This window comes from Prionailurus viverrinus, chromosome C1 (genome assembly GCF_022837055.1).
Source record: "Prionailurus viverrinus isolate Anna chromosome C1, UM_Priviv_1.0, whole genome shotgun sequence".
Classification (NCBI taxonomy): Eukaryota; Metazoa; Chordata; class Mammalia; order Carnivora; family Felidae; genus Prionailurus; species Prionailurus viverrinus.
In genome coordinates, this window is record NC_062568.1 from 67,148,343 (window position 1) to 67,161,758 (window position 13,416).

Sequence of the window (13,416 nt, forward strand, 5' to 3'; positions counted from 1 at the left end):
GAGTTTTGGATTATAAATGTAATAGATGCTGTGAATTTCCTTTCCTTCTCTTTTCTTTTTTTTAAGCGGGAATCTAAATGTCTAACACAGACATGGGCATCCAAGTAAGTCATCTAGAAGTTGACAGATGAAATATGAGGGATAAAAGAGGCCATACAAAATACATACTTTTTCTGTGATGCCTTAATAAGACTACCATATCAATTTCCCTTTTTAAAACTCATTAAGAAAACTTGACATGTGCCATCATTTTTTGTACAATCCTTGGAACAAAGAAGGGCTGGTGCCTTTTGACAGTAGTGGTGGGAATGGAGACCTAGTTCTGCCTTGAATTAGCTGTATGACCTTGGATATATGCTTTGACTTTTCTGGGTTGAGGGGTCAGATTAGATCATTGTTCCTCAATGTTATTAAAGCCAAGCTCCCTTTGATAAAAATTAAAATACTGTAAACCCCCACAACCATTTCTCAAGATTCTGTTATGCTTCCAATTGAGAATTACTAGATTGCATGATCTCTGATGTCTTCTCTCAACTCTAACATTTTGTGATCCTGAGCAGATACTGAATTGGAAATCAAAAGTTTTTATCTCTTTTAGTGAAGAGATGTAGCTTGTTCCTTCTTAAAGCCAGAAGGAGACCTTTCTAAAATCTACCCTCACACACCAAGAGCACGGTCTTGAGTCCTGCCTTGTGCACGGACATTGCCTAGAAGCCTGGTAGAAATGCACAATCCTGACCTCACCTGAAATAACTGAGTAGTGGTTCGAAAGTACATCAAGGTTTCAGAAATGCAACACAACCTTGGTTTTTAACCTGCTAGGGGCTATATTAGTGGGGTCTCAAATTAATTTAGTAGGTCACTACCAGCATTTGTTTTTTAGGGAAATAGACGAGAAAAGAGAACATGAAGGTGCATTGACAATGGTAAAGGAAGATAACTTTCGCAAAATTTTTCTTTCATTTTTATATGGTTTCGCCTCAGGCAAAAATTTCATTTTTGAGGTGGAATTCAGGCAAAAAAAAGTTTCTTTTTTTTTTTAAAGCCACTGTGCTTTGTGTTAGAGACTAGGTATCTCAGAGACAGCAAGACAGTATATCTCAGATACATCAGAGACAATGTATCTTAGAGACAACCGGCTCCTTCCTTCTGTTTACCCCCACACAGTCACATATATACACAGACATTTACATAGAGATACACAGAGAAACATAATAAAGAGCTGTTCTACACTAATTACCTACTGTGTATCAGATATAAGCTGCAGGATTTTATCATGAGAAAGAAATGAATATTCATTAATTTTTTGAGTTAATACAACTCAAAAAAATTTGTATTAACTCAAATTTTCCTGTGATGATGTTTTACTTTGGCGATATATAGATGACAACAGTGTGAGATTTCATTTTTAAAATTGTTATGAGATTTCAAATACTACTTGTGTAGTTTCCTGAAAGGACAGATAATGCTTTTTTTCTCTAGGGCTGAGTTTATGAAACCCATGATGCTGCATGCTCATTCACATGGCAATTCACATCTTAAAAAAAAAAAAAGTGAATAAATTCATTGGGATTTCCTTGGGTAAGCTGACTTGTATAATTTTTCTAACTTTAATGTTCAGTTAACAACTTTACAGTACTTTCAATAAGTATTGTTTAATGTGAAAAAGGAATATTTTAAAATGTTTCCCACCCTGAGAACTTTGCAATCTCAGCAGTACGTCTCTACTTACAAGAAATACAAACTGTACTGTACATAGATTTTTAAAAACAGCTGGAAGGAAGTTGTCGATGCTGGAATCCTAACTCCATTGGGGTGAGGCAGGAAATCAGAACATTGCAGAGGTGTTCTGAACTGTCATGATAAAGGCAATGCTGCACTTCCCTTAGGAAGTTTTCTGTTTTTCAAGTTATTTTGAGTAAAAAGGAAAAGAAGAGTTTGTTCTTGTCTTTTTCACAAGGCTCTGTGTTGAGGAAGAAAACTGGTACAGATCTGAAAATTCCTCATTTGGGGCTCAGAAGGAGGGAAAAAAAACCCACCCTCCATACCTGCATTCAGAATCCAGAAGGGTAATTAATTTCACACCTGAAGTTGGGCAGGATTTTAAGTTTACCGAGTTCTAGTAGCTGGTTTTTTGGGGTGTAATTTGTTTATTGTTTTGAATTTTCTTTTAAGATGGTCTTGGAGCTATTGCATGACCCTTTTCTGTAAAAGAGATTAAACAGAATTGAAATGCAACTTTTTGTACCAATGACATGTTGAGACAAAAAGATGCCGGCCCATTAATCAGCATAAAGTCTTGACAGAGGTGTTATTAAAGCGATTTCAGCTGTAATATTTTCACCTTAAGAACACCCTGGTTTGGGGGACTCTGAATATTATGGCATTAAAAAAAACAAACAAACAAAACTGTTCCTTTAAGCTTTGGTTTAATTTTAGTATAGCTTTACATATTTATCATATTTTCTCAGAATCATGTGTGACTAAACAGGGAATCAGTGCTTGGCCTGAGCAGGGTAGGAAAAATGGCAGCCAGGTGGGTGCTTGCTGTGTCTTCCAGCTGCATGATGCAGGGTACAATTCTTCCTTCCGGGGTCTGCCCGTTTAGCTTCCTGCTCCATTTCTGTGGCTATTGGGCAGATGGAGCAGAGTATCCAAGGGCCTGACTGGGTTCTGTTTTGATATGTCTTAGCTGGAGAAACATTACCCAGCCTTCAAATTCTCAGGCTGGAAGGGAAGATGGGAATCCTGTAGTCTCACCTGTCATTTCCCAGATGAGGAACAGAGTTGCTCCCAGATGATGTTCTAGTTACTGGCCAAGGCATGATTCGAATCCAGATATTCAGACTATTTCATCCACTCATTTTTTTTTTTTCCTTTACTATATACCTTTTCATAGAGAGGATGGGCAAGAACTTCCTCATTTTACTTTCCCCATGAGTTACCCTCTTCATTGACCATCTTTAAATTTTCTTTTCTACCTGGGACACTCTGAATAATAATAATCTGTGATATCATGTCCATATTCTCTCTCAATTTCTAGATTATTCTCCTGCCTTTCTTGTACCATCTTCCTGTCCCTTCCCCTCCCAAACACCAGCTTGTCCTAGCATGCCCTCTCAGCCAACCAAGGTTGGTCTTTTCACTTTCACGAACAATGATCTTTCCTGTCTTTGTTTTTGTTGGTTCTTCTCCTCTCCCCACATACCCCCTTCTTTCTAGACTGCCACTTGCCACCAGTATTCAGCTCACTCAGCCATATCTACCCCTCTTGAAGCCCTCCTCAACATTTCTGTCCTAGACCCTTTCATCCTCAATCTTCCATTTGTTGAACTCTTACTTTTTTCTTTTAGAAATTGTTCCATACCAGACCATTATATGTGAGGCAGGTTGTACAGCTGGGAGCCCACTGTTAAAAGTATTTCCTTCCTAGACACAAGAAAAGCTGCTCAACATCACTAATCATCAGAAAATACAAATCGGAACCACAAAATAGTGTCTTGCATCAGTGAGAATGGCTGGTTTCAAAAAGACAAGAAATAACCAGCGTTGGTGAGGATGTAGGGAAAAGGGAATCCTCATGCAGTATTAGTGGAAATGCAAATTGGTGCAGCCACTATGGAAAGCCATTTGGAAGTTTCTCAAAATACTAAAAATAGAAGTACCATTTGGTCCAGTAATTTTGCTTCTGGATATTTACCTGAGGAAAACAAAAATGCTAACTTGCAAAGGTATATCTTGCACGCCTGTGTTTATTGCAGTATTATTTACAATAGCCAAGGTATGGAACCAAGCTGAGTGGCCATCAGTGGATGAATGGAAGAAAATGTGATACGCATGTGCACACACACACACAAGAATATATTATTCAGCCTTAAAAAAGAATGAAAATTTGGCATTTGTGACAATATAGATGAACTTAGAGGGTATTATGCTGAGGGAAATAAGTCAGAAAGACAAACACCATGATTTCACTTGTATGTGAAATCTAAAAAACAAAACGTATGAACAGATAGACCGAAAAACAGAAGAAAACTCATAAATGTGAAGAACAAAATGTTAGTTACCAGATCAGAGGCAGGTGGGGGATGGGTGAAACAGGTGAAGGCGATTTAAGAGGTACATACTTCCCATTATAAAGTAAATACATCGTGATGACAGATATACCATAGGGAATATAACCAGCAATCTTTTAATAACATTGTGTGGTGACATATGGTAACCTCACTTATCCTGGTGAGCATTGTATAGTGTCAAATCACTATGTTGCATACCTAAAACTAATATAGTGTTGAATGTCAACTATACCTCAATAATAAAAATTTAAAAAATATATTATAGGGGCGCCTGGGTGGCGCAGTCGGTTAAGCGTCCGACTTCAGCCAGGTCACGATCTCGCGGTCCGTAAGTTCGAGCCCCGTGTCAGGCTCTGGGCTGATGGCTCAGAGCCTGGAGCCTGTTTCCGATTCTGTGTCTCCCTCTCTCTCTGCCCCTCCCCCGTTCATGCTCTGTCTCTCTCTGTCCCAAATAAATAAACGTTGAAAAAAAAATTAAAAAAAATATATATATATTATAAAAAAAGTTTTCCCTTCCTGATGAATGTATTTTCTGGTAGGGAAGTTTTGAGCTGATTGCCTAAGCTCCTCACTTACTTTCTTGTCCCTACAGTTTTCTGGTGAATAAGTTACGTCCAATGCCTCCAGTCTGTCTTAAAGACTGTTTTTTAAAGAGCAGTTTTAGGTTTACACAAAATTGCAAGGGAGGTACCCGGATTCCCTGTATACTCCTGCCCCCACAAATGTATAGCCTCCTCCATTATCAGCATCATTCACCAGAATGGTACTGTTTTTTTCCCCCAAGGGTGAATCTGCATAAACACATCAGAGTCACTCAAAGCGTTCAGAGTTTACCTTAGGGTTCACTGCTGGTGTTGTACATTCTATGGGTTTGAACAAATGTATAATGATATGTTTCCACCATTTACTATCATGTAGAAGAGTTTCATTAACGAAAAAAATCCTCTGTGCCTGTATATCCCTCTGTCCTACCAACCCCAGGCAACCACAGATCTTTTTTCTTGTCTCCATTGTTTTTGCCTTTTCCAGAATGTTACATAGGGGGAACCATATAAAATGTGGCCTTTCAAATTGGCTTCTTTCCCTTAGTAATATGCATTTAAGGTTCCTGCATGTCTTTCATGGATTGATAACTCATGTCTTTTTAGCACTGAATAATGTTCCATTGCCTGGATGTACCACAGGTACATCCTTCCACTTACTGAAGGGGATCTTTATTGCTTCCACGTTTTGACAATTGTGAATAAAGCTGCTGTATTTGTCTGGTGCAGGTTTTCTTGTGGGCATAAGTTTTCAACTCCTTTAGGTAAATACCAGGAAGCACAATTGCCAGATGGTATAATGAGAGTGTGTTCAGTCTTGTAAGAAGCTGTCAAACTGTCTGCAGAGTGGCTATACCATTTTGCATTCTTGCCAGCCTGTGCAAGAATTCCTATTTCTCCATGTGCTCCCCAGCGTCTGGTGTTGTCAGTGTTCCAGATTTTTACCATTCTAATAGCTATATGCTGGTATCTTTATATTGTTTTAATTTGCAGTTCCCTGTTAACATAAGATGTGGAGCATCTTTTCATATGCATATTTTCCATTCATATATCTTCCTTGGTAAGGTTTCTGTTAAGACCTTCACCCCACGTACTGGGTTGTTTGTTTTCTTATTGTTGAATTTTAAGAGCTCTTTATATATTTTGGATAACAGTCCTTTATCAGATCTGTCTTTTGCAAATATTTTCTCTCATTCTGTGACTTGTCTTCTCATTCTTTGAATTTTTCTTTGCAGCACAGATGTTTTTAATTTTAATGGAATCTACCCTATCAGTTAACTTATTTCATGGAGTCTGTCTTCATATAATACCTAAAAAGTTATCACTATACCTGAGGTCATCTAGGGTTTCTCCTGTTATTTTCTAGGAGCTTTACAGATTTGCATTTTAAATTTTGGAAGGGTGTAAGGTCCGTATCTAGATTCATGTTTTTGTTTTTGTTTTTTTAATGTTTGTTTACTTTGAGGGAGAGAGAGCGAGGGAGGTGCCGACAGGCCCCCAAGAAGGCTGCACTCTGTCAGTGCAGAGATGGATGCAGGGCTCTGTCTCATGAACCATGAGATCATGAGCTGAGCCAAAATCAAGAGTTAGCCGCTTAGCGAACTGAGCCACCCAGGCATCCCTAATTTGCATGCCGACATCCCATTGCTCCAGCACCATTTGTTGAAGAGACTATCTTTTGCTCCATCATACTGCCTTTGCTCTTTTGTCAAAGATTTGTTGACTGTATTTACGGGGGTTTCATGCTGGTTTTTAGCTTTCTCCCCCTTTATAAACACTGTTACAAACCCTGGAAGGAACAAATAGCACAAGAACTCTGGTGTGTTCCTTGGCCCAGAGTTCTCAGTAGGCAACTTGGGGCATCTGTGGTGTTCTTGGCAGAACCTTAGAGAGAACCAAACAACTGAGCTGATTTGCATGCTGGAGCACAAACCAGATCTTTAAGAGATATTTGGATGATAAGGAAGCTAGTTTTTGTTTTGTTTTGTTTTGTTTTGTTTTGTTTTGTTTTGTTTTGTTTTGTTTTGTTTTCAATGAGATCTTGAAAGAAAATATGACCTCAGAATTCACACACCATATCTAAGGTATGTTTTCTACCGTGGATTTTCAACACCTGCCTGTTCGTTCTTCTTAACCTCCTTCACAAACACCACCTCCACCCCCAAAAGCCTTTCTATGCTGTTGTTGTTTTTTTTTATTTATAAGTACTTTTCTCTTTGTTTATTTTCACTTCTGCAACATGGTCTCTGTCCATTCATCCAGTCATGTTGTATACAACAGATATTTATCTTATTCAATGCAAGTTTTAAATTTGTTTCTTTTATCCGAAGCCTAAGGAAATGATGCTTTATTCATGGACTTAGGTAAGGAGATTTCTATGCAAAGAACGGGGCTTTACATGCAAGGATCAGTTTGATTAGTGTCTTGGAGAATACTAATTGTGAAGTATATTGGAGATTTTTATTTTTAGATTTTATTTTAATAGCTAACACAAAAACATGGCCCTCTCCTTTTTAACCATAATCCAAGAAAGAACTAGTGAATAAATCTGTTGCTCAGATTCATAGTCTTAGAGGCTACAAAGCTTGTTTTCAAAGAAGGGACACTGGCTCTAGGAAAACCAGTTTCATTAACTAATTAGCCACGTGATTTCAAGCCCTGATATCCTGGCATCAAATGGGACTAATTGATATTTGCCCTTTAGCTGTCTCTCCCACATTATGGAGAAGTAAGAGCCTGCGTGTGTGAAGGGGCCCTATCGCTGTTCATTAATATAGGTGATCATTCACATCCTGGCCTACCCGGAAGAGCATCTGCTTCCTGGCCAGTTTCTCATCTCTCACTAATTCACCTCCCACTTCTCAGCTGTGTGTACTTTCCCAGCTCCCTGTGCCAGGAACTTTATCTCTGACAGCCACTATTCCTGGCCCTCTTTGAGCCACTCAGATGTCTAAAAGGAAACGGAGAAAATACCCTAACTGGTGAAACTGGCCCATTTGGATGCTCCTCCTCCCCCTTCGATAGTTCCCTTAAATTGTTAAGTTTCTTTTATACCTTGAAAGCTTATGGAGCAGAGGAGCAGAACCAGTGTGTGGAGTTAGTGTGGTATGTAGTGTCTTTACATGGTACTCAGTTCACGTCAGGTTTGATAACGTGCTGTTTCCTGGTGGAAAATGAGACTGTTCCATAACTTCTGTCGGCTCTCAAGAGCGACTGTAATGGTTATGCTGCTTCTGGATTGTAGTTGATGTGTTGTTTGGGGTGGTGATGGTGGTGGTGGTGTGTGCATTCGTGAGCATGTGTGCGCAGGGGGTGGCAGGATGGAGATGGGGCTTATGGATTTTGGATCATAGCCTCTGTAAGCTATAAGGATGATAGCCTTAAAGAAGCCTTGAAGGCAATTAAGAGGTAGATTCTAGGTTTCCCTTCAGAATGTACTGGAGTCCCCAGGGAAGTTAGAAAATAAGGGGGAAGGGAAGATGACTGCAATTGTGAGGTTGGTGGGAGCACAATTCTTGTAGCCTATTAGGGAGGAAACAAGGCAATAGAATTATAATGTCAGATTTTCATTTTTATTCATTATCTTTGCTGAGCAGAAATCTACAACAATGCATGATTACTAAATATTTTAGGTCACACATGGTAAGTTTTGCCTTTTTTTTTGTAAACACCCTTTAGACTTTTTTTATATACAGAAGAGTGTACTTAGTGTGGCGTTGGAGTGGGGGTGATGTGATGGAAAGGGAAATAGATTCATTTGCTGTGTGTGTAGTTGCCATGTGCCTGTTGTTGATCATCCTGTGTGAGGGTGGGAGACCAATGGGCCTTCCTGGCGGGATGGCGGCCTCAGAGCCATCCACTCAGGAAGTCCTCCCTGATTGCTGACAAGCACTCTTCCCACTGGTGCCCATGCTCTCTCCTGCAGGGAGTGCAGTGAGGGTCTGCATGCACAGCCATTCCGCTTGTTCACCAACTTTGTTTCTCTCTCAATTTTGGCATGCAAATTAAGCCCAGGTAATGTTGCTGTGAAAACTAAATTAGTTTGTTTTCCCTGCTCTTGGATAGAGAACTTGATGGGTAGCTTGTTGACCGGATGTGAAGCAGTGAAATTAGGCCAGAGAAGGCTGAGCTAGACGGCAGGGCTCTTGTGGGATGGGTCAGCGCTTACCTGTGGTCAGCCAGCCACCCACCCGGTTCCTTAATTAGGTCCAATTTGTATAAATTAGCGACATCCAAGGGGACAGGGGATGGGGACAGAGTCCTTGTCAAATTCCAGGGAAGTTTTGGGGGTTTTGAGAGGCAAAATATAAAAAGACGACCAGTAATGAAAACGGAGTTTGGTAAGATACCATCTGTTGGTAAGCATTTTTTTTTAATATATCTTTTTAAGTTTACTCTTTGTGTGATTGAGCACATAGCTACAGTGTCACTGTTTTCAATGATCAGAGCTCTGAAGTTGTGCTTAAAGACTTGTCAGTGTTTACATTTCAATTGCGTTTTAATCTGGGAGTCAGAATTTAAGTCTTCCCTGGTTAAGTCTAGCTGTTCTAAAATGCTGACTCTGGTATTCAGCTGTAATGTGCTGTAGCTTTCAAAAATTTTTTTGCAGAATTCTTTTGTTAATGTAGAATTTTAAAAACTAACCTTTTAGAAGCTGACTTTGTTAAACACACGCACACACAAGCTACCTGTGCACTCATTAAATTAAGGGCACCTTTGTCTTTCTCAAAAAAAAAAGAAATATATATAATATATATAGATATACATATATGGCCATCAGTGGTATTAGAAACTTGAATTTAATATTTTAGATTGCAGGAAGGATGGGCACAGAGAAATGAAATAATACAAATAGCACATTTAGGATATAGATGGTTCTGGTGTACCATGTAGAGTACTGTTTGAGGGCTCTGGCTTTGTTGTCCATTAGACCTGGGTTCACATTCTAGCCCTGACGTCCAACCCCTGTTGAGACTCAAGTTTCCTATTCTGCAAATAAACCCAGCTTTTTTATGTTTGAATTTTCTTTATACATGTGTCCAGTTGTCATTAGGATTTAAGTTGTTAATTTCTATGCGTTTTATAAACCTAATTTTTGATCTAAAATTTTCTACACCAGAAAATAGAACATTGGCAACCTAGAACAATTGAATGCTTCTCTCTTCCGGGTATCTTGGTCTGTCTTCAGCTAGTTCTGAGAAATAATTGATATCAGGATAACGTTTGAATTTGAACTTGTTCTGTATAAGATTCACCAGAGGGCATTCCCCCTCAGGGCACATTCAGAAACCCCCTTCTCCCAGCTGGGATCAGAATGTTAGAAACTTTCTTCCACCACCGGACAGACTAGGGGGGAAGCAGGGAGGGACAGGCTGTATAGGCTCCACACCGACTTCCCAGAGTGAGAAAATATTACTGTAATAAATAGGGAGGCCCGTCAAAGATATATTAAATCAGCTATGTAAATTCCAAGATGTAAATTATGGTTTTGCTTCTGCCAAAAATAAATACATAAATAAAAACCTACTCCTTTCATGCCCAAATAATCTCTCACTAAATCATACCCCCAAATGTGTCTTTTACTTCTGCAAGTCCACACCTGGCACTCCACTTTCCCCCCTAGAGAAGAGGTTAGAGCCGATGCAGACTTGGCATGCAGTCCTTAAACCATCTCATGGTTCATTTGCTTCATGTTGGTGTGATGCCCCAGAGGGGTGGGGGTGGAGCGGATCCACGGCTTCTCGCAGACTTGTCCAAGGCTGATCCCAGGTGACCATGTTTCATCCCCCACCAGCTGCACTGAACATACTGGGTCCTACTGTGAGTGACCGTGTGTTTTGTGGCAAGGACAGGTTCTCCGACATTGATCAAAGACGATTGAAGAAAAAATTCAGCCTTGCCTAGCTAAAAGTTCTTTGTGCAAATCAAAGGCTCAGGACAGGGAGGCAAATGTGTGTCTCACTTCCCCGCACCTCTGTACTTGACTGAAGTGAGAAATAGGGGGTGCCTGGCTAATTGCAAGTAGCAGCTCGTGCAAGTTGTATCGAGTGATTTTGGAGAAGGAACACAGGCCTTTGTGTGGCACGCCTGGGAGATGTGAGGTGCCACCTGAGGCAGAGCAAGGGGACAGGCTTACTCTTTGTTTTACTTCTAGAAAGCAGAGTCTTTATCCCCTAGAGAAAAACCAGAGATGAGAGAAAAGGATGGGAGTTCAACTGCTTCTTACGGGCATAACTCAAATACATTTGATAGGATATGATCTCGGGTATGTTTTTTCTTGGGTTAAGCAGCATGGATATTCCCAGTTCAAGTTCAGCCTTCATTTGTACACTGACTATTGTTAACCCTTCTTGCTATTGTCCTTCTAAAAGAGAATCGCTTGAGATCAAGCGGTGTTTGGACTTCATAAAAATCTTGGCAAGGCCCCTGGGCAGTGAGAAGAAAAAAAAAAAAAATACATAGTATGGGAATGAAGAAACGGTTACATGTGTAGATTAATGAGGACCCCGGTATATGGGATACTGTGGAGTTAGGACAGTCATGGCAGAAACTCGGTGCAGAGCCAGATACCTGTAGTGAACAGGTGAGATTGCCGACAAGGTAGCTAGCAAGGTGACATTTATCGCAAGGAGTCTTCTGCTTTCGAACTTTCCAAAGTGGGATTTAATCGTGTCTTAGAGGTGTGCCTAAAATTTTTGTTTGTGGTTGTAAAAATCAAGCTGTAAGATTTGAAAATATTTTTAATATCTAGGGACTAATTTTATATTTTCAAACTGTTAGTATAAGTAAAGTCCTTAGGTAGTCTATTTATCATTTAGATGTGAGGTGACAAAATTCCTGTCCGGGTCTGAAACTGCTGAGCATTTGCTTTGAGGACACTTCGGGGTGTGCTCACTGCCGTCTCAGACTAAACCATTTAACTTCCTCAAAAGTCATGTGTGTGGCACAGGGGCAGAGAAGTGTGGTGTCTTTCGATTGGTTGACAGAGAATTATCTGGTGCGAGTGGTTTCAGACAGTCTTCCTAGGTGCCTACTGACTGTGAAACCACACTGAGCCCTAGGTTCAGGCTTTACCCAAGTTCTGTTCCTTGCTGTGCAACTTGGGAAGGTTTCCAGCTACCACACCGTTCTCACAGGGGTTAAATTTCACAGGCTTAGCCAGAGCGAAAGGCAGCATGCCTGTGAATCTTAATCCAAATGTCTCAGTGGAGCTGTGTGCCAGACTTAGAACGAGGTGCAGGCTTCCTTATTTCAGCATTGTGATTGAACTCAAACTTTCTTAGACTCGAAGAGTCATCTTTTTCCCCCAAGAGTCTTAATAAAATTATCGGCAACTTTCAATCAAATGTTATTCAGAATTTGAAAACCTTTTCAAAAGTCTAGTGATTTCTGAATTACTAGAAAATTACGGTACAGTAAAATGATTATTATCATATAACTTCATGCAAGTTAATTTAGAGTCTCAGTAGATGTGTTCCTTAAAATGTGTGAATACGTTAATCTTACATAAATTTAGTCCTATTCAAGGGACACATGGAGAACATTCTACTGAATAAAATTCTACAATTCATTGCATGTTGAAGGAGAGGGCTTTTTCTGTAGAATGGACAGAACTTTTTAAGGTGTAAATTAAAATATATATATATTAAAGTCGCTTAAGATGATCGGTATGTGTATTCTGTTGCGGAGCTCTTATAGCCTCTGAATGGTGCTAAATACCTTGCAGCTAGTGTTCTGACACTCCTCATCTTTGTTTCTCAGCAGTCTCTGGTCCCAGCCCACCCCATGGCCCCTCCCAGCCCCAGCACCACCAGCAGTAATAACAACAGCAGCAGTAGCAGCAACTCAGGATGGGACCAGCTAAGCAAAACGAACCTCTATATCCGGGGACTGCCTCCCAACACCACGGACCAGGACCTGGTGAAGCTGTGTCAGCCGTAAGTACCGGTTACTCTTGGTTGTTTTTAGCTGATAGATATTTCTTTTATCCTTTATCGTATTCTAAAGTGACATCAATTGTGTTAAAGGAGAGGTTTAGTACAAGTGTAAATCCTCATTATCGGCAAAATGACAGTTTTCAAGTTCTAAGTCTTTGGACACAGCATTAACATCAGCAAAATGCCTGTGTAACAAAATAAATTGGAACACCTTCGCAGTAGAATTGGACTTCATTGGCATATGAGAAGTAAAATGAGAATTTTTTTCAAAACGTATGGCTGAATCCTTTTTAGGACTGCTCATTTTTTGAGGAAGCATCTGTGGAGGCCGGTCTATCCCATAACAAGAGAAACTTCAGCTGTTACTGTTTGTCGAGAAGGTAGTTACCATCTAACTGTATCTTCAACGTGCGTAAGAGTTAATTTTGGCCAGGAAATAATAGTGTGTTCTCACTAGCACCTGCAGCTTTGTGGTCTGGGTTGTTCACCCTTATCTTTTTGGGAATTCTTGCTTCCAGAATTCCAATTTCCCTTCTCGATGCCACCCTTTCTGAGTCTTGTGAAGAAATGTGTTCGTGTGCATGAAGTTCCGAAGTAAATATGCATTATATGCTAATGTGGTCGATGAACAGAATATAAATATGTTGCTTTGCTGCAAATTACGTTAACTCACTAAGTAAGAAAGCGCTAATTTAAATCAAGGAGCCAGAAGCAGTATACAGAGTGCAGGGATCATTGTGTAAAGACTAATCACTTCGAGCTATAAAAGCCTACACAAACAACATCTTTTATTTACCCAAAGACAGTAATGTCCCCTTACAAAAAAGGAGTTTTACATAACTGTGGAAGAAAATGTCCACT

General features: G+C 39.9%; 1 protein-coding gene across 7 annotated transcripts in view; it reads left to right on the top strand.

The window, feature by feature from the left end:
* RBMS1 (RNA binding motif single stranded interacting protein 1) overlaps window positions 1–13,416 on the top strand; it is a 220,184-nt gene that overhangs the window by 113,957 nt on the left and 92,811 nt on the right. For 5 of the 7 annotated variants that reach the window (XM_047869517.1, XM_047869520.1, XM_047869522.1 and 2 more), the window contains exon 2: window positions 12,380–12,555. In XM_047869517.1, the coding sequence (XP_047725473.1) occupies window positions 12,380–12,555 (176 nt within the window). The remainder of the gene's footprint in view (window positions 1–12,379; window positions 12,556–13,416) is intronic. The other 2 variants (XM_047869518.1, XM_047869521.1) reach the window with 1 other exon arrangement.